At 45.2% G+C, this 27,186-nt stretch overlaps 1 protein-coding gene and 3 pseudogenes across 12 annotated transcripts in view; 3 read left to right on the plus strand and 1 right to left on the minus strand.

The window, feature by feature from the left end:
* The window catches only part of LOC146754699 (nipped-B-like protein), a 251,490-nt gene that overhangs the window by 209,508 nt on the left and 14,796 nt on the right, over positions 1–27,186 (minus strand). For 8 of the 12 annotated variants that reach the window (XR_014939007.1, XM_085527742.1, XM_085527738.1 and 5 more), the window contains exons 2-4: positions 7,221–7,364; positions 6,032–6,197; positions 4,837–4,967 (exon numbers count right to left, since the gene is read on the minus strand). Coding sequence is in view for 9 of the 12 variants with exons in the window: in XM_085527742.1 (XP_085383868.1) it covers positions 4,837–4,967; positions 6,032–6,197; positions 7,221–7,284 (361 nt within the window). In the remaining 3 variants the exon portion in view is untranslated. Of the gene's footprint in view, positions 1–3,418; positions 3,499–4,836; positions 4,971–6,031; positions 6,198–7,220; positions 7,365–23,958; positions 24,124–27,186 lie in introns of those variants that run through there. The other 4 variants (XM_085527745.1, XM_085527744.1, XM_085527739.1 and 1 more) reach the window with 3 other exon arrangements.
* LOC146754705 (uncharacterized) lies at positions 11,556–12,506 on the plus strand (annotated as a pseudogene).
* LOC146754706 (uncharacterized) lies at positions 12,516–13,120 on the plus strand (annotated as a pseudogene).
* On the plus strand, positions 20,228–24,965 carry LOC146754707 (uncharacterized; annotated as a pseudogene).

Below are 27,186 nucleotides of genomic sequence, written 5' to 3' on the forward strand. Positions count from 1 at the left end.
TGGATTATGCAGTGGGCTACCCAGGAATGGACTCTCCATGCCCGACCAATTTGGTGTAAAGACATGTGGTTAGACATAATGGAATGCAGTCAAACACAGGACAGTATGTGTCTACCATGTCTCTGGTCATCAACCCCTGCAGTCACTGGGAAATGATGAAGCGACACACTGACCCGAATTCGATGCATTGAGAATTCACAGTCCGAGAACATTGACCGTTGGTTACACCAGAAACTATGTGTCATGCTTTTGTAATGTTGCTGTCAGGAAATTCAGTTCCTAGGTATAAAGTGGCAGGATGGACGTCGTCACATCCCAACAGATGTGATCGACAAAATCACTGCCATGTCTTTGCCAACTACCAAGAAAGAGACACAGTGTTTCCTGGGTGCAGTGGGCTTTTGGAGGATACACATTCCAAACTACTGCCTCATTGTAAGCCCCCTTTATCAGGTGACGCAGAAAAAGAATGATTTCACATGGGGCCGTGAGCAGCAGCAGGCTTTTGAACAAATTAAACAGGAGATAACCCGTGCTGTGGACCTGCTGCCAGTACGGACAGGACAGGATGGAAAGAACATCCTCTACACTACTGCTGGAGAGAAAGGTCCCACTTGGAGTTTGTGTTTGTGTGCAAAGAGCCTCAGGAGAGACCTGAGGCCGACCCCTGGGATTTTGGAGTCGAGCGTACAAGGGGTCTGAAAAGTGCTACACTCCAACTGAGAAGGACATCTTAGCCGTGTATGAGGGGGTTTGGGCTGCTTCTGAAGGAGTCGGTACTGAAACACAGCTCCTTCTGGCACCTTGACTTCCAGTGATGAACTGGATGTTTAAAGGAGAGGTTCCCTCCACCTATCATGCTACTGATGCCACCTGGAGCAAGTGGATTGCGCTGATTACACAACGAGCGCGGATGGGGAACCTCAATCATCCAGGAATTTTAGAAATGATCATGGACTGGCCTGAAGGTAAAAAGTTTGGAACATCACCAGCAGAATAGGTGTCACATGCTAAAGAGGCCCCACCATACAACCAACTATCATAAAATGAAAAGAAAAATGCACTGTTCAATGATGTATCATGTTGAATTATTGTAGGTAAGCATAGCAAATGGAAAGCTGCTGTGTGGAGCCCCACACGACAGGTTGCAGAGGCCACTGAAGGTAAAGGAGAATCAAGTCAGTTTGCAGAGGTAAAGGCTGTCCAGTTGGTCTTAGATGTGGCTGAACGCGAGAGGTGGCCAGTGCTCTATCTTTATACTGACTCATGGATGGTGGCAAATGCCTTATGGGGGTGGTTACAGCTGTGGGAACAAAACAACTGGCAACGCAGGGGTAAACCTATTTGGGCTGCTGAACTGTGGAAAGACATTGCTGCCCGAAAAAAAGATATGGCTTTTTAAGGTGCATCACGTGGATGCGCACGTGCCCAAGAATAAGGCTACTGAAGAACAACAAAACAACCATCAGGTAGGTCAAGCTCCCAGCACTGAGGTGGCTCAAATAGACTGGCAGAATAAGGGTGAATTATTTCTAGCTCAATGGGCCCATGAGACCTCGGGCCATCAAGGAAGAGACGCGACATATAAGTGGGCCACAGACTGAGCGGTGGACTTAACTATGGACGCTATTGCGCAGATTATTCATGACTGTGAAACACATGTACCATAATTAAACAAGCCAAAATGAAACCTCTCTGGGAGGCGATGGCAAAAGTTTAAATATGGGGAGGCGTGGCAGGTTGATTATATCACCTTGACACAATCTCGCAGTGGTAAGCGTTATGTGCTTACCATGATGGAGGCAACCACTGGGTGGCTCGAAACATATGCAGTACCCCATGCTACCGCCCGAAACACCATATTAGGGTTGGAAAAGCAAATCCTGTGGCGGCATGGCACTCCGGAAAGAATTGAATCAGATAATGGGACCCATTTCAAAAATTCTCTTGTAACCACTTGGGCCAAAGATCATGGCATTGAGTGGATTTACCATATCCCCTACCATGCACCAGCTTCTGGTAAGACTGAACGATTCAATGGGTTGTTGAAAACTATGTTGAAAGCAATGGGTGGTGGAACATTTAAGCACTGGGAAAAGCATCTGGCAGAAGCCACTTGGTTGGTCAATACTAGAGGATCTGTCAATCGTGATGGTCCTAGCCAATCTATCCCCCTACGCACTATAGAAGGAGATAAGGTCCCTGTTGTACATGTAAAGAACATGTTGGGAAAAGCTGTTTGGGTCCTTCCAGACTCTGGAAAGGGCAAACTTCTCTGTGGAACTGTTTTTGCCCAGGGACCTGGGTGCACTTGGTGGGTAATGCAGAAGGATGGAGATGTTCAGTGTGTACCACAAGGGAATTTGATGTTGGGGGAGTGCAGTCAGTAATTCTGTGTATCTATGTATATATTTTCATGTGTAGTGTATTTCAGTTATATATGTGTATATATGTATGTATATTAAACATGATGTAATTATGTAGAATAAGGGGTGGAATGTCATGGTTTTGTAATGTTGCTGTCAATATTCCACATCATAACATCATGTGCAGTATGAATCATTAAAAGTTTCATACTCCTGTTCTTCAGCTCTCAGAAGAAAACTACATATCCCAGAAGACTTCACGACCAGAGATAAGTCACGGGATGAGGACATATATAATCTCACTCCCAGGCTGGAGTTCTCTTTCTCTAGGACTCTCAGAGAGTGGGAAGCGTTCCAGCCGTGTCGCCTAGAGTTCACTGTAGGCTTCTCAGTTTTCGGGGACTCTCTCTCTCTCTCTGTTTTGATCGATTTATTAGCCTCAATCATATTGTATTATATTGTGTTATCTTGTATTCCCATATCATATTTAGTAAAATAAGTTTTCCTCCTTAGATTGCTGCCGCTGTTCTCTTTTCCCATTCCCCTTTTTCCCTTCCTTTTTGAGCCAGGGGCCCTACGGGGCGGCACAGGTTAATCTAGGTAACCCGTGACACTACGGCATGCTGGACAAAAGATTATGTGGGCAGCTGCTGAAGCATGGGGACTGCCTGTACAACTATCTGACATCGCCCAAGCAGGTAAAGATTGCGACACTTGCTCAAAGATGAGACTGGTACTGTTGCCCGAAACAGCAGCCCATATTGCTACAGGATACAGTCCTCTTCAAAGATGGCAGGTTGATTACATTGGGCCCTTCCCTCGGTCTGAGACGGTGAGATATGCCCTGACCTGTGTTGATACTTTAAGCGGGCTACTGCAGGCCTATCCAGTGCCAAAAGCAAATCAGGCATATACCATCAAGGCACTTACTAAACTGATGTCTGCCTACGGGACATCTCAAGTGATTGAGAGCGACCAAGGGACTCATTTCACTGGTGCAACAATACAGCATTGGGCAGAAGAGAACAATATTGAATGGTGATTCCACCTACCATATAATCCAACTGGGGCAGGCCTTATTGAATGTTTTAATGGTATTCTCAAGGCTGCACTGAAGACAGACTCCCAGTCCCTGCAGGGGTGGACATAAAGACTATATGAAACCCTATAGGACCTAAATGAAAGGCCACGAGATGGCAGACCCAGTGCCCTAAAAATGCTACAAACAATACAGGCCTCCCTGCTTAGGATCCAAATTACAGGTACTGATCATCAGGTAAGACCCCAGGTTGGTAATGAAAATAATCTTCTGCTCCCTGCCCCTGAGATTTTAAAACCAGGAATCCATAAGATAAATTGGCCCTGGAAGGTGCAGGTAGGACCCAAGTGGTGTGGACTACTTTTTTTTGGGGGGGAGATTATTGAAGGTGGGAGGTTTGGGAGGTTCAGTAACCCCCTTGGTGATAGGTATGTGGCCTACTGACATTGTGGTCAATACTCTGATCTTCATTGCCAAAGGGACACCTATCATGTCCCTATGGCAGATTAAGACGCCTTCTTGGGTGCCAGATATAGTTATAACAACCACAGGTATCTGGCCAAAGATTATGGTATCAGTGACCGGGGCATAATCCGTTACAAGCTGAAGTATTGACCCAAGATAAGAATAAGGCCTGTATCTTGCCCTGGAAGGCAGACCTTCCCCTCCTAGTACCTTTGAAACATCTGTACTACTCTCCCCGAGTCTCTGAGTCTCTAGGACCACCAGAGGATGATTCGCTTGGGACTGATGAAACACAAAAAGACTTGCACCTATTGATGGCTTGTCTCCAGTGACACCTATCAAGCACTGGCCCACGGATGACTGTGAACATCCATCAAATCATCACTCAAATTATACCAACATCCATTGCAATGGGAAATTGTATCAGCGTTGTGTTGGATCTCTGTAATAAGGGAAAACTCACCTAATCATTGATTCATGCTGTGAAGGGGTGGAGTGTATAGGAAATTGGTAATCACAGCCTGAACCTCTGAGTAATCAACTGAAGCAAGTGTTGGGTTGGCTGTGGGAGCACAGGTGAGAGTAATTTAGCTGTGCTTCTGGAAGGGGTGGAGCTTGACTCCACCTCCTCTAGACCTCATTTAAGGGCTGACTACCACTGAGGCAGTATCTTTTGAAGATTGGTCCCTGGTGGAGGTTGTCTCAGCATTTCCCAGTGAAGGCATCCATATTGGTGAGTTTTTCCCTATAAATAACCTTTTGATTATCTTTTACCGTTTTTGTATTATTCCACCTTACAGCATACTTATTATATTATAATCACTCTTAGAAGATGTCAAGATGTACAGCTTACTATTAGGTAGAATGTAAGGCATAAACACAGATGTAGTCATATATATTTGTTGTCAATATCATTCCTCCTCACTTACAGAACTTCAATCTTAACATAGAATCAAAAAGTCTTACCACTTTGTACCCCATATCTGGTCTGCATGCTTTTCTCCCTGAAAACATTAGGGTTCCTTGCCAGAATAGCCTGCAGCAAGACTGGTATATCTCCCTCTGGATCATCGCTGCCAAGATTATCTTTCAGTTCTCTGCAGTTGTGGAAGTAAGCAAATAAGGAAACAAATGAGTTTTCAAAGTTTTCAAACTGGAAGAAATAGTGTTTGAGTTTTAAAAAAAACAAAACAAACAAACAAAAAAAAAACCTGCTAAACTAAAGAGAAAAAATAAAAAATAAAAACAAGTCTAAAAAGCACTGTTCCCTGTCTGTATTTTTTTTTTCCCCCCTCTCTCTTTTTTAAGGAATGTATGGAAAACTATTCCTACCAGTCCATATTGTTATTTTCTGTTATTAAGCAGATATGCTTATGGTTATCAGTTACAGTTTCTTATGGCCACTTTTGTATCTTGATCTTCTCCACTGAAGACCACTTTGGTACAACGTGAAGAAAGTATTGTCCAAGTGAAAATAAGTAATACAACTTGAATATTTTGTGTTCATATATGTTTTGTAATGGAGTTTTAGAATATTATTGACATCACAGAATTTCCATTGAACCATAAAAAAATGTAATGGATTTCTATAAATGCATCTGTGCTTTCATTTAATTGTTTGTTTTGAGGACTTTATAAGAGCGGTTGCCATTTGATCAAAACAATTAATTGGAATATGTAGGAAAAAATGCTGTCAACATAAGATAATTCAAAGGAAATCACACAAAAATTAACAGAGGATACTTGCTGATTTAGTTCTTATAATATTGAAATTTAGTACCTAATCAGATTTGACACAGGTCTCAACAAAAAGTATCTTTTTGTGTAATACTAGATATCTAATTTCTCTGTAGGTATTATTTACATTGCAGTTTGGTTAATAAATGTTGAACAATAAACATCACAAAGTTTGCACTTGTAACTAGCATTATAGAACAAGAAGCAGGTCTATTAAAAAAAAAAAAAAAAAAAAAACCAGTTATGCTTAAGGGCTATTTGACTGAAACAACTGACTCATACAATGGTAATCTGTTAAACAAACCTAATAAAAAACATGCACATTTTCAGATTCTTACAAACACCCCTCTCAATCCAGTTAATTTTAACCTCAAGGAATAAAGATAGTGATCATCATGACATTGCTGAAGTTTAAAATACATACATGTGATCTGTTGACACCTGATTGAGACTGTGGATGAGCTGTGCAACCAAATTTTCATCCCTGCAAGCCAGAATGCAGTTCACTTCTTCAGCTATCCGTCCATTGAAGAGTAGGCTTTTTGTTGTTGTAGCAGGTAAAGGTGATGGAAGAGGCAGCTGGTTCAAAACTTATCAAATGACAGAAAGAAGTTCAGAAGATAGGCAACCTTCTTACTCCCTCACACAATTAAAGAAAAAAAAATTAAAAAATCACCTGAAAACTACATTTGAAATATAAAAAACATTTTCAATCTCTGGATTTATTTATTTAAAATCAGGAACACACGCAGAGGCTGGACTCTGTTTTAAACTAAGTAATGTAATCAATTCCACAAACTATAAAACCATTATAAATATTTAATTGTGCTAAGCCAAGTACTATGAATAAAAATATACTTCTAAACATTCCAGAATATAGTTATTTAAAATGTTAAGACAGTTTTCTCTTGGAGCTGAAAGCATTGATAATGGGAAAGAAGAAACTGCAAGACACTTAGAGTTACATGCAGTATTGAAAGCATATTAAACATATTAAGTTTTCTACTCAGAACTTCAAGTTTAACCTGTTTCTGCTTTTTATGGTCTGGATAGATTGAAAACAAAAAAAAACCAACAATCATATAAGCTACATTATCAGTTTATTCTACTCTTATTGTGTTCATTTCTTTGTAAGTCATCTTCTTAAGAAAAGGCTAGTATTATATTTAGGTAATGACAATTACAATGTTAATTCACTCAAAATGCCCATTCACAATGGGTATACATTTTTGGTAAAAAGATTTAATTGCTTAATGAAAAACACTCATCAAAATATTTCAATCAGATTACAAATGAGCATACTGTACTTACAGACAATTCTTAGGCCTACATGCGTAAAAAGGAAGTATATCAAATAAGAAGTCTTTACCTAGATGATTGACAGGGCTACATAGATAAGAGGAAAAACAAGCCAGAAGAGGCCAAAAAGCTAGCTATATTGATAAGTCACTTTCATGGGTCCAAGAAAACAAGTTTACTCTGACTACCCAGGCTGAGTATAGTACCAAGATAAAGGTTTTAACTAAACAATTAGAAATAACTTCAGAAAAAAAGAAAGGGCGGGGGAGGGAAAGGTAGAAAGCAACAGGAAAGATGAGAAAATGAGTACTTACGGTCTGTAAGACTAGCAATCCCTGCAAGAGTAGTGATAGGAACATGAGGCATATCCCCATTCATCCTGAAGTTCTGGGACGGTAGTGTCTACGCAAATACTTCAGTTCAGGTGCCAGCTATCATTACTTCCCATCTCCCAAACACTAAAAAGAATAAAACCAAATTACAGTGTTCAGTTTACTTTAAAAAAACTTTTAAATTCAATAATATAAATGATAAATGAAATGCAGGCCATAATCTCAGACACATATTAAGTAAGTTTTGTCAAGCATAGGTAGAACAATGTAGAACTGAAATATCAAATTACACTGAGTAATAAAAAGGCAATCCTCTGTTCTAAGAAGCAGAGCCCTTCACCTGAAATAAGACAAACAAAATTTTCCTCAGGTTATACAGAACTAAACTAATAGTCTGTCTAAATATTGAAGGTACAAAGACCTTATTTTTAAAGAAAAATTAAAAACTGAAAATATGGTAGCAAAACTTTTGCTGTTCATACTACAGTGGGGAGCACTTAATCCATGAACACTTTAATTAGCTGCTATATTCACTTTCCAATTTTGTAGAAGGAAGCAGATTTTATACAAAAGATGGCTAGCAAGAATAAATGGAATAATGTACAAATGCAAAAAATGTGACTAATAAAAAAAATCAAGCAGTTTCTTTCTTCTGCTGCATTTGTGTCTGTATTCATTTGCTGTAGCCAAAGGCTTTGCCATTCTGCTATTATTATCCCATTATATACAAACCCAGGCAACCCTACAGGCTTGGGGAGGTGTGGCTGGAAAGCTCCCAGACAGAAAGGGACCTTGGTGTGCTGATGGACATTCGGCTGAATATGAGCCAGCAGTGTGCCCAGGTGGCTAAGAAGGCCAATGGCATCCTGGCTTGTATCAAGAATGGTGTGGTGAGCAGGACTAGGGAAGTCATCCTGCCCCTGTACTCAGCATTGGTGAGGCCTCACCTCAAGTACTGTGTTCAGTTTTGGGAACCTCAGCACAGGAAAGACATGGAGGTACTGGAGCAGGTCCAGAGAAGGGCAACAAGGCTTGTGAAGGGCTTGGAGAATCAGCCCTACGAGGAGAGGCTAAGGAAGCTGGGGCTGTTTAGTCTGGGAAAAGGAGGCTGAGGGGAGACCTTATCACCCTCTTCCAGTACGTGAAAGGTTCTTACAGTGAGAGTGGGGCAGGTCTCTTCTCACTAGTGACAAGTGACAGGACGAGGGGAAATGGCCTCAAGTTGCACCAGGGCAAGTTTAGGTTGGATATTAGGAAGAACTTCTTTACAGAAAGGGTAGTCAAGTACTCCCTTGTACTTGGGAGTACAAGGCTCCCCAGGGAGGTGGTGGAATCACTGTCCCTGGATGTGTTTAAGAGCCGTTTGGATGTGGTGCTCAGGGATATGATTTAGAGTGGAGGGTTTTTAGAGTTAGGGTACTGGTTAGGCTGCGGTTGGACTTGATGATCTTCAAGGTCTTTTCCAACCTGGGTAATTCTATGATTCCATAGCATTATAACATTGGTTGCTGTGAGAGTAATGCTTTATATTTATTTACATAGAAACTACAACAGATACAAAGAGTACAATAACATTATTTGATAGAGCAAATTCTCAGCCATAAAGCACTACGTTTCAACATAGTCACCACCATTAGCTATGCATTTCACCAATGACGAACAAGAGCCTATATGCCATACTCGTATAAATCTGCTATAGCCATCTGGAACATGAGTAGTCTTTCACTTTGCTGCTGCCATTGCTCATTGCTCACCCATCACTGTTCTCGTATGCAGTGATTGGTCCCTGGAAATGTTCAGCAAGCATTGCTGAATGTCAGTGGTGCCATTTTATCTACATGGAGAAATTCAGTGACATGCCTTTGCTTCACATGCACTTCCAAATGGAAGTGCATGTGGAATGGAGTTAAATCCAGCTGGTGACGGGTCACGAGTGGTGTTCCACAGGGGTCGGTGCTGGGGCCTGTCCTCTTCAATATCTTTATTGATGACCTGGATGAGGGCATCGAGTGCACCTTCAGTAAGTTCGCAGATGACACCAAATTGGCTAGAAGTGTGGATCTGCCTGGGAGTAGCGAGGCCCTACAGAGGGATCTGGACAGGCTGGAGAGCTGGGCTGAAGCCAATGGGATGAGGTTCAACAAGACCAAATGTGGCATCCTGCACTTCAGCTACAACAAGCGATGCTACAGGCTTGAGGCACAGTGGCTGGAAGACTGCTGGAAGACATCGAGGCCCTGGAAGGTGTTCAAAGGAGGGCAACAAAGCTGGTGAGGGGTCTGGAGCACAGGCCATATGAGAAGAGGCTGAAGGAACTGGGATTGTTCAGCCTGGAAAAGAGGAGGCTCAGGGGAGACCTTATAGTTCTCTATAACTTCCTGAAGGGAGGTTGTAGTGAGCTGGAGGTTGGCCTCTTCTCTTGTGTCATTAGTGATAGGACCAGAGGGAATGGTTTCAAGCTACGGCAGGGGAGATTCAAGCTGGACATTAGGAAGTATTACTTCTCAGAAAGGGTGGTCAGGCACTGGAATGGACTGCCCAGGGAGGTGGTGGAGTCACCAACCCTGGGGGTATTCAAGGAACGTCTGGATGTTGTGTTGAGGGACATGATTTAGTGGGAGCTATTAATAACAGGTGAATGGTTGGACTGGATGATCTTTTAGGTCTTTTCCAAAATTGGTGATTGGAGAGAAAGGGACTTTACAGAAACTGGGAAAGGGGTAGTGAAAAGATTTATGTAGAAGTTGTTAGAAGAATGGGGATTGCAGACACTGGATCTGGAATAACAAGGTGGATGAAGGCCACAAAGATTGTGCAACAGCCTGAGAACTGTGAGGTGATTAGATGTCCACAGGGCAAGCTGGAACTGCTTTAGGGGGTGCCCCTCCCACAGGGTCGAAAGTTTACGGCCAGGAAGACTATGAGCCTTCATCCCACAACCACCCCCATAACTCACTCCACATGCGCAAGGGGGGAGGGACCGCATGCTAATGGAGTCTTGGGAATGTAATGAATATGTATCCGAATTTCTGCGAACTATCGATTATGTTTTAGTTTGGCCTATATATCTGTAGCACACTTTCTCCTAATGCTGTGCAAGTGAGGTGGAGCTATCCCCCTTGCACCAGGATATATGTGCATCACTCATTAAACATACCTGCTTTATAACTACTTTGTGGTTATGGAGTTTGATTTCTGCATGTCAAGACTGCCCCTCTGCTGCCATCTGCTGCACAGCAACATGGAATGGCATATTGGTGGGAATGTTCAACCTCAACTACCATCTATCAACATCCATCTCTGAATCTATAGGCCATTATAATAAGAGGTAGCCCTCATCTTCAGATTAAAAAAAAATAATTTTATATGACTGACTTAATATATTTCTGAGAAGATTAAAGAAAAAAATTAAGAACCTTTGCCTCATAACCAGTGATGAGGTTCCACATTTTGCAATAAGCTACATTTCTTGATAGTTAATATGTATGAATCTCTCCTAGTCTATAAGCTAATCCTAAGGGGAAAAAATCACTTCAGAAACAGGAGGAGAGGAAGAAAGTAATTTGCAGAACAAACTATAACCACAAAGTAGTTGTAGAGCAGGTATGTTTTATTTGGCTAGCTGAGTTCAGGGAGATAAATAATTCCTTCCTAGCCTGCACACGGAAAGCAGGCACTCATTCTTCCAATATCCCTTCCTTCTACATAGCACACATTGGTCATTCTCTAGGGGTCTCTGGAGCCTCTCAGGCCTCGTTTCCCTAGTTCCTCAAGGAACTGAGGCTGCCACCAACACTTTCCTATCTTTTCTCCTATCCTTCACTTCTCGATTGCTGTATATTCTCCATGCCTCATCCAGCAAACTTTGCAAATTCCTGCTCTCTGTTAAATTTAAATTCTGAAGCTTTTGTCTGATATTCCCTGCTAATTGCCCTATTGTAGTGGAATTCCAGGGTCACAGCCTGAAACAATAAGTGAGCTAGGAGAGTACTAGAGTGCCTTGAGCAGCGAGGGGGGTCTGGAGCCACCCTACCTCCCTACCTCCGTGCAATCTGAGTCTGCACGGGTTCCCCCTTTCTGCCCACCCCTTTCTTTCCTGCGGGGACTGTGCAAATGCGGGAGACTCACATTCCTCAGCTCCCTTTCTCCAAGCTGTTACCAGGAGGGGTGAGTTAATTCTTTTTTATATCTTTTCCTATAGCGCCTATTTCTCAAATAAAGGCTCTGACATTGCCTTCATTTGCCCTACATTCTGGCAAGCCAGGTAGCCAAATATCTTTAAAGATACCCAATTATAAGCCCCCTAAAATAATTACCATGACATTTTTGAACAATACCATGGGATTCTTTGCATGGGAAAAGACTAGCCCTGTGAGTGAAGTTTTCCCAGGGCACATCCCGGGATTCCTATCATGGGATTGCTTGGATTGTTGAAAAATGGGGCCCCCTGCAGGAAGGAGGGGGTGTTCAGGAGTCCCCAGCCCACCTGGCTGAGTATTTCAATAGTCTAAACAAAAATGTACGCACTACCTAAGGATGATAGTTAGCTGCCTCCATGGTGGCGTGGCCACTGCTGATGGCCTTGAACCGGCTAAATATAACTGCAACAGCACTCACTGATGAAAATCAACTATTGTGTGACCATACTGAAGAACTGGAAAGGCAGGCTGCGATTTTGAGAGGGTAAAAACCTAATCCTATCATTTCCATACAAAATAAATCCATATTATCTCTCTAGAAATAAGTGGGGACCCTGTACAAGAGAATTCACAGGATTTTATAACTGAAAGCACTAAAAGGTCAGATCTTGAGGCCCCACTAGAGCTATTTTCCTTTGAGATACGACCATTTGTAACTCGAAAACAACAACAAAAATAACCAGCACAACAGCGGGGATGCCCACTTACCAGTGGCCCTCTGACCAGAGTACACTACATGTAACAGCTTGCCCATACATGACAGCTGAATTAATGGATGAAGTACAGGAGTTTAGACAAACATCAAGAAAGAGAGTACCAGCTCCAACTGTACGACATGGGGGCAGAAACCGTTGTGGTGAGCGGACAAGAAATTTCAAAGCTGTTATCCATTACCACTCTCCTTGCGCTCAGGCAAAGACTATAGGAAGCTGTCCAACATAATGAAGAAAATCATTCATTGATTACATGGTTAATGGCCGCATGCCGTGAAACGTGGACAAACAAGAGTGATATACCATTAAATACCAGCCTATGGTTCTCCACGGAGGACTTGCAAAACTGCATTTGAGAATTAGGCATGAAGAAGGCGATCTATGAAGAGGATTTTAAGAGCCTGGACATGATGAAATTTTCAGAAGGAATGAGGGACCTCATCCTGCAGCAAGCTCCACCACATTAGTATAGTACTTTGGTATCCATCCTGAATCCCCTAGTGGCCTCAGAGGCCATAATACAACAGGTTGCCCAATTGGTGACAAATCTGGGAGAGACAGAGCACATATGGACCAGGTGCAATGCCCGAATAGTGGTGGAAAACACAGAGATCTATCCACCACCACAACCTAGGAGACCTGCCCATAAGGTAATTCAGTCTGGACTCATCAGGGTCTCAAGAAAACTAGTCTCACTGACCCAATTAGAGTGGGAGTTCAATTTCAAAACATTGATGAGCAGCCTAATCAGGTCTTATTACAATTATGGAAACAGTTAACAGACAGTCAGAGATTACAACCCTTGCCTAAAAGGGAAGGAGTTAGACTCATAGAACGGATTCCACAAAACACGTGGAATCTAGATTTCATAGTCCCATTGAAAAAATGTAAACCTCCTCAGGTGGCCTGGGCAGCCACAGTCAAGCCGTCAGAGGAAAAAGACTTGAGGACTGCAGAGCTAATGGCGTGACAGAGAAGCCAAAATTCCCCAAGTCAGGGGTCGCTAGAGGAGACTGGAGATCCTACATAGAACTAAAGATTCATTGGTCCAAAAAAATGTGCAGCAACTTATGACATTAGTAATCACTAGGGCAGAAACATCGATTATATCTGGTGACCCAAACCAATTTTCAGGCAGCAAGGCAATGATAGGTGGGTTTGGGGGGCAGATGATCCCTGTAACCCAAACTTGATTGAAAATGGGGGTTGGGCATCTACCATCCTTGTGGAGGTTGGGGGCTGCCTTGGACAGAGTGACCATGAAATGATAAATTTCTCAATTCATGGTGGAGCTTGGAGGGGGAATAGTAAAACTGCTACCTTGGACTTCCGGAGGGCGGACTTTGAATTGTTCAAGAGACTAGTAGGGGCAGTCCCCTGGCATTCGGCCTTAGCGAACAAAGGGATCCAAGAGAGCTGGTTGCTCTTCAAGAAGGAAGTCGTAAGGGCGCAGGAGCAGGCGGTCCCCCTGAGCCGCAAAATGAGCCGGCGGGGAAGAAGACCGGCGTGGATAAATAGGGAACTCTTCTTAAGGTTGCAGGAGAAGAAGAGAATCTACCACCTGTGGAAGGAGGGAAGAGCAACTCAGAATGACTACAAAGAGGCTGTTAAGATGTGTAGAGGGAAAATCAGAGTGGCAAAAGCCCAGCTTGAATATAAGCTGGCCGCTGGGGTAAAAACAAACAAGAAACCCTTTTACAAGTACATCAACTGTAAGAGGAGGACAAAGGGGAATCTCCATTCTTTACTGGACGAGGCTGGGAATATGATCACAGAGGATAAGGAAAAGGCAGAGGTTCTGAATGCCTTCTTTACGTCTGTCTTTAAAAGTCATCTTGGTTGTTCCCAGGGCTCCCCACGCTCTGACTTGGTAGTCTCGGCTGGGGAGCAGACTGAACCCCCTGTGATTCTTGAAGAAGCGGTCAGGGAATTACTACTCCAACTGGACTGCCACAAGTCCATGGGTCCGGATGAGATTCACCCGAGAGTGCTTAAGGAACTGTCGGAGGTGATCGCTGAGCCGCTTTCCATTATCTTTCAGCGCTCCCTGTTAACGGGTGAGGTCCCGGAAGACTGGAGGCTTGCCAACGTGACTCCCATTTACATGAAAGGTTGTAAGGAGGATCCAGGGAACTACAGGCCTGTTAGCCTGACCTCGGTGCCAGGGAAGGTAATGGAACGGATTGTCTTGAGGGAGATCATGCGGCAGGTGTGGGATGACCAGGAGATCAGACCTAGCCAGCATGGGTTCGTGAAGGGCAGGTCCTGCTTGACCAATCTGATCTCCTTCTATGATCCTGTGACCTGTCTGATAGATGAAGGAAAGGCTGTTGATGTGGTCTACCTAGACTTCAGCAAAGCCTTCAACACTGTCTCCCATGCTATTCTCCTGCAAAAGCTGGCAGCCCGTGGCTTGGATGAGTACACTCTCAGCTGGGTAAGGAGCTGGCTGGAGGGCCAGGCCCAGAGAGTGGTGGTAAATGGAGTTAAATCCAGTTGGAGTCCAGTCATGAGTGGTGTTCCCCAGGAGTCGGTGCTGCGGCCTGTCCTCTTCAACATCTTTATTGATGACTTGGATGAGGGCATTGAGTGCGCCCTCAGTAAGTTCACAGATGACACCAAATTGGCAGGGAGTGTCGATCTGCCTGAGGATAGAGAGGCCCTACAGAGGGATCTGGATAGTCTGGAGAGCTGGGCCGAATCCAACGGGATGAGGTTCAACAAGACCAAATGCCGGGTCCTGCACTTTGGCCACAGCAACCCCAGGCAGCGCTATAGGCTTGGGGCGGAGTGGCTGGAGGACTGTGTGGAGGAAACGGACCTGGGGGTACTGATTGAGGCTCGGCTGAACATGAGCCGACAGTGTGCCCGGGTGGCCAAGAAGGCCAACAGCATCCTGGCTTGCATCAAAAACAATGTTACTAGCAGGTACAGGGAGGTAATTGTCCCCCTGTACTCGGCATTGGTGCGGCCGCACCTCGAGTACTGTGTTCAGTTTTGGGCCCCTCACTGCAAGAAAGACATTGCAGCCCTGGAACGTGTTCAGAGGAGGGCTACAGAGCTGGTGAGGGGTCTGGAGCACAAGCCTTATGAAGAGCGGATGAGAGAGCTGGGATTGTTCAGCCTGGAGGAGGCTCAGGGGAGACCTTATAGCTCTCTATAACTTCCTGAAGGGAGGTTGGAGTGAGCTGGGGGTTGGCTTCTACTCTCGTGTAATCAGTGATAGAACTAGAGGGAATGGTTTTTAAGCTGCGCCAGGGGAGATTCAGGCTGGACATTAGGAAATATTACTTCTCGGAAAGGGTAGTCAGGCATTGGAATGCACTGCCCAGGGAGGTGGTGGAGTCACCGACCGTGGGAGTGTTCAAGAAACGTTTGGATGTTGTGTTGAGGAATATGATTTAGCTGGGAAGTAATGGTAATGGTTGGACTAGATGATCTTCTAGGTCTTTTCGAACCTTGATAATTCTGTGATTCTGTGATCCTGGGAATACAAGATGTCTATCTACCCAATTCCAGAGTACATATTGGGGATAGACATCCTGTGAGGTCTGACTCTACAAACCACTGTGGGAGAGTTCAGATTAAGGGAAAGATGTATTATGTCATGGTTTTGTAATTTTGTAATTTTGCTATCAGTATTCCACATCATAACATCATGTCAAGTATGGATACTTCTGTTGAATGTGCAGTCCACAGAAGAAGACTACATATCCCAGAGAACAACAGGAGTAACAACCAGGACTCTATATAATCTCGTTCCCAGGCTGGAGTGCCCTCCTTCTTCTCTCGAACTTCTCGGAGAGTGGGAAGCGTTCCAGCCGTGTCGCCTAGAGTTCACAGTAGGCCTCTCGGTTTTTGGAGACTCTCTCTCTCTGTTTCGTTCGATTTGTTAGCCTTAATTATATTATATTGTGTTATCTTGTATTTCGATATCATATTTAGTAAAATAAGTTTTTCCTCCTTAGATTGTCGCTGTTTTATCCCACTCCCCTTTTCCCCCTCCTTTCCGGGCCCCGGGGGGGGGCCGTGGGGTGGCTTCCCCTGTCACGGGCATAGGTAAATCTAAGTAACCCGTGACAGATTTTTGGTGGAGAACGCGGGCATAGAGCTTTTTAGCTTTTAGAACGACTCTCTCTTTGCTCTTAAAGAGCTTCGTTACGGGAGTGTTGGGAGTGCTATCTTTCCGTAGCTGCTCACGGAGAACGTGACCTTGAAATACCAGACAAATTGTCAACATTAAGGGCTGCTGCACATTCTCAGCATTGCTATCTAACTTTTGTGTAGAAAACAAAGGGATTTCTTTCTCCCTTAGAGCAAAGCTAGCTAGCTCTGACTTTTACAGAGCCTGCCAGCAATGAATCTACAATTCATCCCAGTTGCTCTGTTTAAGGGATTGAAAGCAATTATGATCTTCTTAAAGTATTGGTCAACTATTAACACCATAATTTGGTGTTGTGGAATTGTGCAGGTATATAGCCTAATAAGGTGGATACTGATGGAGACACCTGCCTGGAACTTTTACGAGATGTGGTATGGTCAGAATTTTGGCATCTACACCCCAGATGGAATTGTGAATCTTACAAACACTTGCATCCCAGATGGAACAGGCAATTTTACAAATACTTGCATCCCAGATGGAACAGGCAATTTTACAAACAGCACCATGTTTAATTCATTGTACAGGCTAAAAAAACCCTTTTTATTTAGGTTGTACTCTCAGATTTCCACACGCCTTTCAATAACTGAGATAGGGTTCATACTTGCATTCATGTTATCACTATCAATGCATGCATATATGTTCCTATGCATTCGTTCTATGCGGAAGTCTCCTCCAGAACCAGAGAATGATGACTGGCAGGGAATATGGAAAGGTTTAGGAAAAGTCTTAGAAGCATGGGGACCCGCAGTGCCATGGGATTTCACTCTTGAACACCTAAGGGACCCTAAGAAATTAAGTGAGTATTTGGGTCAGAGATCTAAGGAGGTAAACCTTATGTGGGGTTTGGCTTATGCATACCGTGCTTTGTATCATACTATTCTGGAGAGAGAGAGTTTCCGATCTGAGATTCAAGCCCAAGTTAATTCTGATCAGTCACAGGAGGCATCAGTAGCAATATCAGTTGCCCCTGTGGAAGGCAAGAAATGGAAACGGGTGTCCATGCGTCTAGAACGAAAAGAAGGAGAAGCACAGGGGGGGGCAGCAGAAGACCCAGATGCCGGGCATGGAGCAGTACCGAAAAAAGCAAAGGCAAAAACCAGGAGGCATGAAGAAGAGACTGATGATGAGGAGGAAATCACCTATTGTCGACCTCTGAAGCTGACTGAAATCCAAGGCTCAAGAAAGGAGTTCACACGGCGTCAAGATGAAGGTATCCTTGCTTGGTTGCTTCGCTGCTGGGACAACAGGGCCAACAGCTTGTCTCTAGATGGTAATGAAGCTCGCCAACTAGGAAGCATTGTCCAAGATGCAGGTATCGACAGAGGGATTAGCAGATGTTCGGATGGAGCTGCCACTCTCTGGTTGCGGCTGTTAGAAGCCGTGAGAGAAAGGTACCCCTATAAGGATGCTTTGAAGCCTAAATTTGATAGTTGGAATACCGTCCAAAAAGGTATTCAGCGCCTGAGGGAATTGGCCATGGCGAAAATGTTGTACAGCCCTGATCCAAGCGAACTTGACCCTGAGAGAGTGAGGGCCGATCCTGACATGTGGCAGAAAATCACAAGTACAGCACCAGAGAGAATTGCACAGTCATTGGTATCAGGATCTAAAGGATTCGTGGACAGATGGCCCCGAGTTGTTGAGCTGATTATAATGCTTCAAACCACCGATCAGCAGCTCCCCCAACTGCATGCCGCAGTTTCTGCCATCTCACGGCTAGAAAACCGAGTAGATGAAATGTGCAAGAAATTGTTTCCATCAACTAATTGTAATGATCCCGTAATAGTATCAGAAACAACTGATGAAGGTCAATCCTCGTACGGGCCACCAGGTCTAATGAAGGATCTGATCAAACTAGTCCAGTCCTACTCCCTACCTGCATCATCAAAAGTCTCAGCTGTTAAACGCACACGCTTCCCAGCTCGAGCAAGGAACAACAGTACGATTGCACCGCGTGTTTCCATGTGGCGCTACCTACGTGACCGTGGAGAAGACATGAGGAAGTGGCATGATCAGCCCACTTCTGCACTACGAGCACGGGTGAAAGAACTACTAGACATACCAACCACCAGTGGAGTTGCTCCAGTCATCACAGGTAACCAATAGAGGGGCCCTGCCCTCAGTCAGGGGAGGGAAAGGGATAATAGAGTTTATTGGACTGTGTGGATTCGATGGCCTGGCACATCAGAACCACAGGAATATAAGGCGCTGGTGGATACCGGTGCACAGTGCACCCTAATGCCCTCCAGTCATGAAGGGACAGAATCAATCCATATTTCTGGAGTGACTGGGGGCTCTCAAGAATTGACTGTGCTGGAGGCTGAAATAAGCCTCACTGGCAAAGACTGGCAAAAACATCCTATTGTGACTGGCCCAGGGGCTCCATGTATACTGGGTGTTGATTACCTCAGAAGGGGGCATTTCAAGGATCCTAAGGGGTATCAATGGGCCTTTGGGATAGCTGCTGTAGATATGGACAACATTAAGCAGCTGTCTGTTTTGCCTGGCCTGTCAGAGGACCCGTCTGTTGTTGGGCTGTTACGAGTAAAAGAGCAGCAGGTACCGACTGCTACAAAGACAGTGCACAGACAGTAGTATCGCACCAACAGGGATTCCTTGCTCCCCATTCATGATTTGATTCGCCAGTTGGAGAATCAGGGAGTGATCAGTAAAACTCACTCACCTTTTAACAGTCCCATATGGCCAGTGCGTAAAGCCAGTGGAGAATGGATGCTGACAGTAGACTACCGTGGCCTGAATGAGATCACACCCCCATTGAGCGCTGCTGTGCCGGACATGTTGGAACTCCAGTACGAGCTGGAGTCAAAAGCAGCCAAATGGTATGCCACCATTGACATTGCCAATGCCTTCTTCTCTATTCCTTTGGCCACAGAATGTAGGCCACAGTTTGCCTTCACCTGGAGGGGCATTCAGTATACTTGGAACCATTTGCCCCAGGGATGGAAACACAGCCCAACCATTTGCCATGGGTTGGTCCAAACTGTACTGGAACGGGGTGGTGCTCCTGAACACCTGCAGTACATTGATGACATTGTTGTGTGGGGCGATACAGCAGAAGAAGTTTTCACAAAAGGAGAGCAGATAACCCAAATTCTTCTACAAGCTGGCTTTGCTATTAAGCGAAGCAAAGTAAAAGGACCTGCCCAGGAAATTCAGTTCTCAGGTATAAAGTGGCAGGATGGATGTTGTCACATCCCAGCAGATGTGATTGACAAAATCACTGCCATGTCTCCACCAACTAGCAAGAAAGTGACACAATCTTTCCTGGGTGCAGTGGGCTTTTGGAGGATGCACATTCCAAACTACAGCCTCATTGTAAGCCCCCTTTATCAGGTGACGTGGAAGAAGAATGATTTTGCATGGGGCCCTGAGCAGCAGCAGGCTTTTGAACAGATTAAACAAGAGATAACCCGTGCTGTAGCCCTGGGGCCAGTACGGACTGGACAGGATGTAAAGAACATCCTCTATACTGCTGCTGGAGAGGAAGGCCCCACTTGGAGTTTGTGGCAAAGAGCCTCAGGATAGACCCGTGGCCGACCCCTGGGATTCTGGAGTTGAGCGTATAAGAGGTCTGAAGAGTGCTACACTCCAACTGAGAAGGAGATCGCAGGCTAGACTGACGTCTTTCGAGTTCTGGCATTCAGGGGAGTGTGTGGGAGCCTTCACCGTTTTGCCTAGATTCACAGTAGGCCTCTCGGTTACGGGACTCATTCTCTCTCCTATGTGTTGTCCTGTATTTCGATATAGTATTTAGTAAATAAGTGTGCCTCCTTAGATTGTTGCCGCTGTTTTCTTTTCCTAATTAACTTTTTCCTTTCAGCCTAGGTCCCCTGCGGGGCCCACGTCCCCGTCACGGACGCAGGTGGATTTTCTTTTAAACCATGACAGGTGGGTATGGACTTGGCTGCAGTTAATGCAGTCCCACTGTGCAAGGCAGAAATTAGAACGCTGCCAGGGGATGCTACTCTATCGCAAATGATGGAGATGTGTGTTCGTGCCAAAAAGATCAAGGCTCAGGAGCCGATGGCAGCGGCTATAGCCTCTGCTGTTCGGGAAGTTGTCGGGAACAAGTCATCCATGGGTAGTCCAAGACTGCATTGTTTCAAGTGCAGTGGCATAGGTCATGTTAGGAGAGATTGTCCTTCCCTGTTGTTGGTAAAAGCAGCTGGGAATAATTTTTTCAACTGTGGCAAATCGGGTCACCTCACTCAAGATTGTGCAGCAGGGTCGGGAAACTGCAAACAGAGCACTGCTCTGGGCGCGAGGACACAAATAAGGACAAAGAGCACCACCCAGCCAGCATTTCTGGCAATACCGTGGCCAGGCCCAGACCAGGAACACAATTGAGACCGGTGCATACCTTTTGTCATCACCCACTCTTCTTCCAGTAACCTCCGAAGACAGCAGAGGAGGTGAATGGTTTATAGTGGGGGCTCTTAAGATAGAGGAATGGGGAGCAGAGGTACGGCCACAGTGGGCTACAAAACCAGTTAATAACATTCCTCTGACCCCATTGACAGATTCACCAGTAAACATACCTGCAGACCTTCCCATTGCTGCTGCTGTATGGGAACTTCACGGTCACCCTAAGATTATCACATACCTCTGTTGGAATAAGCAGTACCACTGATTAAACTGCTTGGCTGATATGCGCAGAGATGTTACTGTCATCAGTGATCAAGATTGCTCCCACATTGGCCTACCAATGCTTGCCCATTGGCTATCTCTGGGGTTGGAGGTCAGCAGTTTGCATCCAGGAGTGTTAATGCTATTCAGGTCAGGATCAAAGGGGAGATGGAAACTGCCACTGCTTGTCCTTATGTTCTCCCTGGCCTCCCAGTATGCCTACTTGGACGTGATGTGCTTCAACAATTTGGAGCATGATTGGTTGCGGGTCATTTGGATTTTCCCAGAGGGGTCCTGGGTTGCTGATGGTGTCATGGTGCTCTGACAAGTCGGTGTGGGTCCCCCAGTGGCCCCCAAGTTGGGAGAAGTTGACCCACTTGCAAGAATTGGTGAACCAGGAGGTTGCAGCAGGCCATTTGGTTCCCACTACTAGTCCCTGGAATTCACTGGTTTTTGTTATTCAGAAAAAGTCAGGGAAATGAAGCTTTATATATGATCTTAGAGTGGTCAATGACACCATGGAGGACATGGGAGCCTTACAACCAGGCCTTCATATGCCTTCTATGTTGCCGCACAACTGGCAGTTGCTAGCGATAGATTTAAAAGACCATTTTTTCACCACTGTTTTGCACCATGATGTTCAGAAGAGTTCCAACTGTGAATAATGCTGCTCCTGCCCACCGGTATCATTGGACTATTCTGCCACAGGGTATGAAGAATTCCCCGGGCATTTGCCAAATGCACATGCATATGGCCTTATGATCGTTTCATGAAGAATACCCGGAGTTGCTGGTATATCATTATATGGATATTATAATATCATATCATTATATGGATGACACCTTAGATGCTGGCAGAATTCTGCCATCAAATTTGGAGCGTGACCTTTCTGGCAATCTGGCTGCAGTGGGTCTGCATGTTGCCCAGGAAAAAGTCCAACAAGCAAGTCCTTACACCTACCTGGATACTATTATCAGAGAGCGTTCGCTGTCCCCTCAGCAACTTCAAATTAATACACCAGTAGCAACAATTAACAACCTTCAGCGTTTGGTCGGAGGTATTCAATGGGTTCGATCCTTTGTGCCAATACCACAGCAGGATCTGCAGCCACTTTTAGATCATAGAATCATAGAATTACCCAGGTTGAAAAAGACCTCGAAGATCATCAAGTCCAACCACAGTCTAACCATAGTACCCTAACTCTAACAACCCTCTGCTAAATCATATCTCTGAGCACCACATCCAAATAGCTCTTAAACACATCCAGGGATGGTGACTCAACCACCTCCCTGGGGAGCCTATTCCAGTGTTTAACTACCCTTTCTGTAAAAAAGTGTTTCCTAACATCCAACCAAAATTTACCTTGGCACAACTTGAAGCCATAGATGGGTTAGCCAAACCTCCAGATCCAGTAGCACCTCGACGTCTGTCTGCAAAGCAGCATGACGCAGTGGTAAAAACAGAGAAGACATTATCTACCTATGTGTTGGGTCACTGAATTCCACAGCAGCCCTTGGAGGCATGGGTTTTTGTGCATGTGTCAGGGACGACAGCTTTGCTGTACCAATGGGATGAAGCCGCAGTGCTTGCTCAGCACTTGATCCTTTTTGTATGGCTGTACTCTGCAACTTTGGCACATACAGTCATTACATTGGGAGAAAGCCTAGCCGATATCATCACCTGAGTACAACGGCATGCCATTCAGATAGCGGGAATAGATGTTGCTCAGTTTTCATTCAACTTACCCCAAGCTACATGGGAAGGAGCAATCATTCACTGTGTCCCTTTACAACTTGCGTTATCAGGTTTTTGTGATCATATCAAGCCTCTTAGGTTGTATCCTTGGCTTGCACCTTTGCAGTCATTGCCTTGTCTCCCAAAAATACCTCTGTCCTCCCATCCAGTAAAAGGAATTACAGTATTCACAGATGCATCAGGTCAGACCAAACAGGCTGCATATGTTTGGTTTGATAAGGGAACATAGCAACAGCAGGTTTAGAGGGAGGAAAGCGTGAGTGTTCAGATGCTTGAGCTCAGTACGAGAGCAGTTTTGATGCAGTGGAAACATGCTCCATTGAACATTGTGATGGACAATCAGTACTGTTAAATTCTAATACAACATTTAGCTCAGGCTCTCGTGGTGCTGATGCCTGTAGCCCATGAGGTTCATACGCTTATGGCCTCCCGAACAGCTCTTTTTGTTACCCATGTGCAGAGTCATATGGGCCTACTGGGGCTAGCTGAAGGTAATAGTCATGCAGATGCGGCAGCAGGCCAGCTGCAAGTAGCTCTGACTACTCCTGCTCCAGATACTTTATCACAGGCACGGTCATCGCATCAGTTTTATCACCAAGGTGCTCATGCACTCGCACGACAGTTTGATTTAATTTTTCCTACAGCACTGTCCATTGTGGCAGCGTGTCCAGCTTGTCAGACTGTAGGAGGCATTTCCCCTGCAGTATAATTTAGGGTTAACCCTAGTGGTCTCTCAACAAACCAGACCTGGAAAGTTGACATCACTGATTACCCCCCATTCAGTCGTCTCCGCCATATCCATGTAGCAGTGGATACTTGCTCTCATGCAATGGTGGCTTTACCCACTACTCATACCACCGCTCACCAATCCATCAGGCATCTACAATTAGCCTTTTCTTTGCTTGGTGTGCCTGAGTTGATCAAGACTGACAATGGCTTCAATTACCGTTTCCATACTTTTCAACATTTCCTGCAACTCTGGGGTGTGTGTCATGCTATGGGCATCCCCCACGACAGCACTGGTCAAGCAATAGTCAAATAGGCTCATCACACCCTCAAAGCAAAGATTGTGCAGCTAAGGGAGGGGGGAGATGTAGGAGATCCCATAGCTGCAGTATAGAAAGCGTTGGTAGTGCTCAATCAATTTGCTACAGACAATGCCTTGTCTTCTATACGAAAGCACTTCCCAACGCAGCAGTGGATCTTTGGTGGTAAGGCAATCCCAAAGGTTCGCTTTCGGGCACCTGAGTCTGATAAATGGGAGGGTCCCACAGATCTTCTCACATGGGGCCGAGGGTATGCTTGTATTTCCATAGGAGCCAGAACCCAGCAGATTCCTGCCCACCTGGTCCAGCTGTGGTTGCCAGCTACTGCTGCCTCTGCTTCTTCTCCTGCTACTGGGAGTGAGCCTGTTGGAGAAAACAATGCAGGTGTTGACTCTAACGACCCCCGAGTTGTTGGAAAATTTCTGGCTGCAGTATGCAAAACTGACTAACTCTTCCACGATGTGCTTGGCCCTCTCAGCGGTAGGTGATCCATTTTGTACTTGTGCTCTTGCCATACGTTAAGCTGAAGTCCCTTGTTTTAACTGGAAGGCCTGCACCAATGATGATTTATTGAATCAGATCAGGGCGGTAAACAATAGAGGTAATCGTCGGCTCCTTGTTAAGTGCATGTGCGAAGGGATCTGGTACAGCACAAGACGGTCCAGCCAAGGAAGTGAGCTCCTGTGGCAAAGAGCAATAGCAACAGGGTTACTTGTTCTCCAGCAGCCCCAGGACCCTCGAGCAGGAAACATTCGATGGCAGGCCATGGCTACTATGCATGCCAACGCATCAGCAGTGGGGTGGGTTTGGTTTCACTCCAGCTCATCTAATGCAAGGCTGCAAGGCAGCCAGGACTACAACCCACGGGAAAGTAAGACCTTCCCCAGAAGCAACACTATGGTCTACATGACGATTGAGCCAGAGAACGATGCCCCTATACACCTACCTCCAGATACGGTCCTGATTTGCAAGTCAGGATATGTCTACCCAGTTATACCCATTCGACCTAAGGGTGGTCCCTGCAGCTTGGACAGGCTAGGTATAGCACCTACCACGCCACACGACATCAAACGATTCCTCGCAGAGGGCTTGCAGTGATGGTGGAGTGTAGAGACGTTGACACCAGAATGCAATGATCACATGTATCTCAATGGGAATGTTTGCCAGGTCATAGGTACTATCTTTATCTGGCTCCAAGTAGTTTGTAATACACACATGACTGAACGGCTTGCTTGTTGGGCAGCGAAGAATACAAATTGCACTTCCCGTGCACTGAATGATATAGCTGATATGCTGAGTTCCCTCAACACCAGACTGACTCAGATGAAGATGGCAGTAGACTTTCTGCTCGCTCAGACTGGTCTAGGTTGCGACGAGATGGAACAACACCTAGGCTTGAAAGGATTCTGCTGCCTCAACTTCAGCACAAATGCATCTTCGGCCACAGAGAAAATCCAACCGGAGGCAAAGGACATAGCTGATTCAACATTCCAGATAATCAAGGACAATAACTGGGGTTCCTTTTCCAATTTACTTGGCCTTCCCAGGCGACTTGAGAACGTTCTTACTTTGGGTGTGATTACTTTAGTTGTTACCTTGCTTGCTGTTTGATTCCTGTTATAGTTCACATAATTCACCATGTTTTAGATCAGGCGGTGAATCGCCTTCTCACAGTTAATTTAGTTTTAAGTGCACCACACGGAGACGGCTATCAACCACTATCCACTTGTGACTCTGAAACTTCACATTAGCAAAGAAAGGTGGGAGATGTTGGGGTACTGAGTTGTCTACGTAAAAATTAACGAGTGTGTACAGTAGTTCTGAGTAGATAGAGTGTTCTGGAATAGCTGAGTTACAGCCTGTAGGTTAGGGAATTAGTGGGTGTGGGGTTTAGGTAGGTGTGTGTATAGGTCTTCTTGCATGCATTGGGTTCGTGTAGTGGGTGTATGCGTCAGCATGGGAATTAGAATGGTATATAAGAAGTGTGATGCAGCAATAAATTGAGAGAAGACCTCATGGCATCCATGACTATGTCTCTCTCCCAGACGGTTGAGGTCCAGAGATAAGTCAGGTTAATTTGCAGTTACCACCAGGAAGGAAAATATCCTATTCCTGAAGATGCATGGTACACAGATGGATTCCAATAAGGGCAACCCGAGCAAGTAGAGAGCGATAGCATATCACCCCTCTACCAAGAGGATCTGGATTGATGAGAGGGATAGTCAGAGCAGGCAATGGGCAGAATTGCAAGCCGTGCAGGTGGTTTGTGATAACCCTTCTTTGTTTTCTGGCTCAAAGCCTGCTTCCTGAGGTATTTCTTGTGATAAGACTCCCACTGATTTATGAAGGAGGCAAGTGATGGGTGCTACCATGTGACAATCAACATCAGTTAGTGGACATTTGAAAGCACCTTACTCCAGAGCTGTTTGCCTCTGGAAGAGAGTGCTCAGGAGTGTTTACCGGCAGAAGATCTGGCCTGTGACTAAATAGCTCCAGCTTGGTATGGGAAAATTGGGGAATTACACCATCATGTCCTGTAAAAAAAAAGGATGCAGGTGGGCATCCCTGCTCCCTCTTATCTGCTGGCAATGCCCAGAAGATGGGAACAACAGAATTTTTGTTGAGATCCCAGAGCCAGAAGTTGGCACTCCTAAGGAAAGCTGACTCAATCACTTTGGCGTTATAAATAATTTTGTACTACCACTGGAAATTGTCACTGTGGTCACCATTATTGTCAACAGAACAACAATGCCTGATGACTCACCACTACTGAAGATCAATGACCAAACTACAAACCATGCTGGATCCATGGTGGTGACTATGTCCCTCTTGCTTCTTACAAAGACTCCTTGCTTCTTTATCCTCTTTTCTATCACTCTTCTTCCCTTCCCCATCACCCCTAACTCATAATAGTGTCCGTCCTCCCCTTCCCCATCTCCCTGATTAAGATTTGTAATAAAATGGTCGGACAAACATTTGAACTGTTGTTTCTTAATCTCACGCTGGGTATACATATACCAAAGAACCTCCTCTTCCTCCTGTAAATTGGAGTGAGACATGGTTATAACCAAGGAACCTGGTGACAGTATCCTGAACATCTGCAGATAGTTGGGCTGTGTACCGGGGTTTCACTCTTTGGATTACACAGTGGGCCACCGAGGAATGAACTATCCATGCCCAACCAATCTGTGGTAAAGACATGTGGTTAGACACGTGGAATGCAGTCAAACACAGGACTGTGCATGTCTACCATGTCTCTGGTCACCAACCCCTACAGTCACCGGGAAATGACAAAGCTGACACACTGGCCTGAGTTCAGTGGACTGAGAATTCACAGTCTGAGAACACTGCCTGATGGTTACACCGGGAACGATAGCATGTTGGACAAAAGACAATACGTGCAGCTGCTAAAGCATGGGGGCTGCC

The sequence above is a fragment of the Coturnix japonica genome, chromosome W (assembly GCF_054131305.1).
Source record: "Coturnix japonica strain WE chromosome W, WE-NBRP24, whole genome shotgun sequence".
NCBI classification, from domain to species: Eukaryota; Metazoa; Chordata; class Aves; order Galliformes; family Phasianidae; genus Coturnix; species Coturnix japonica.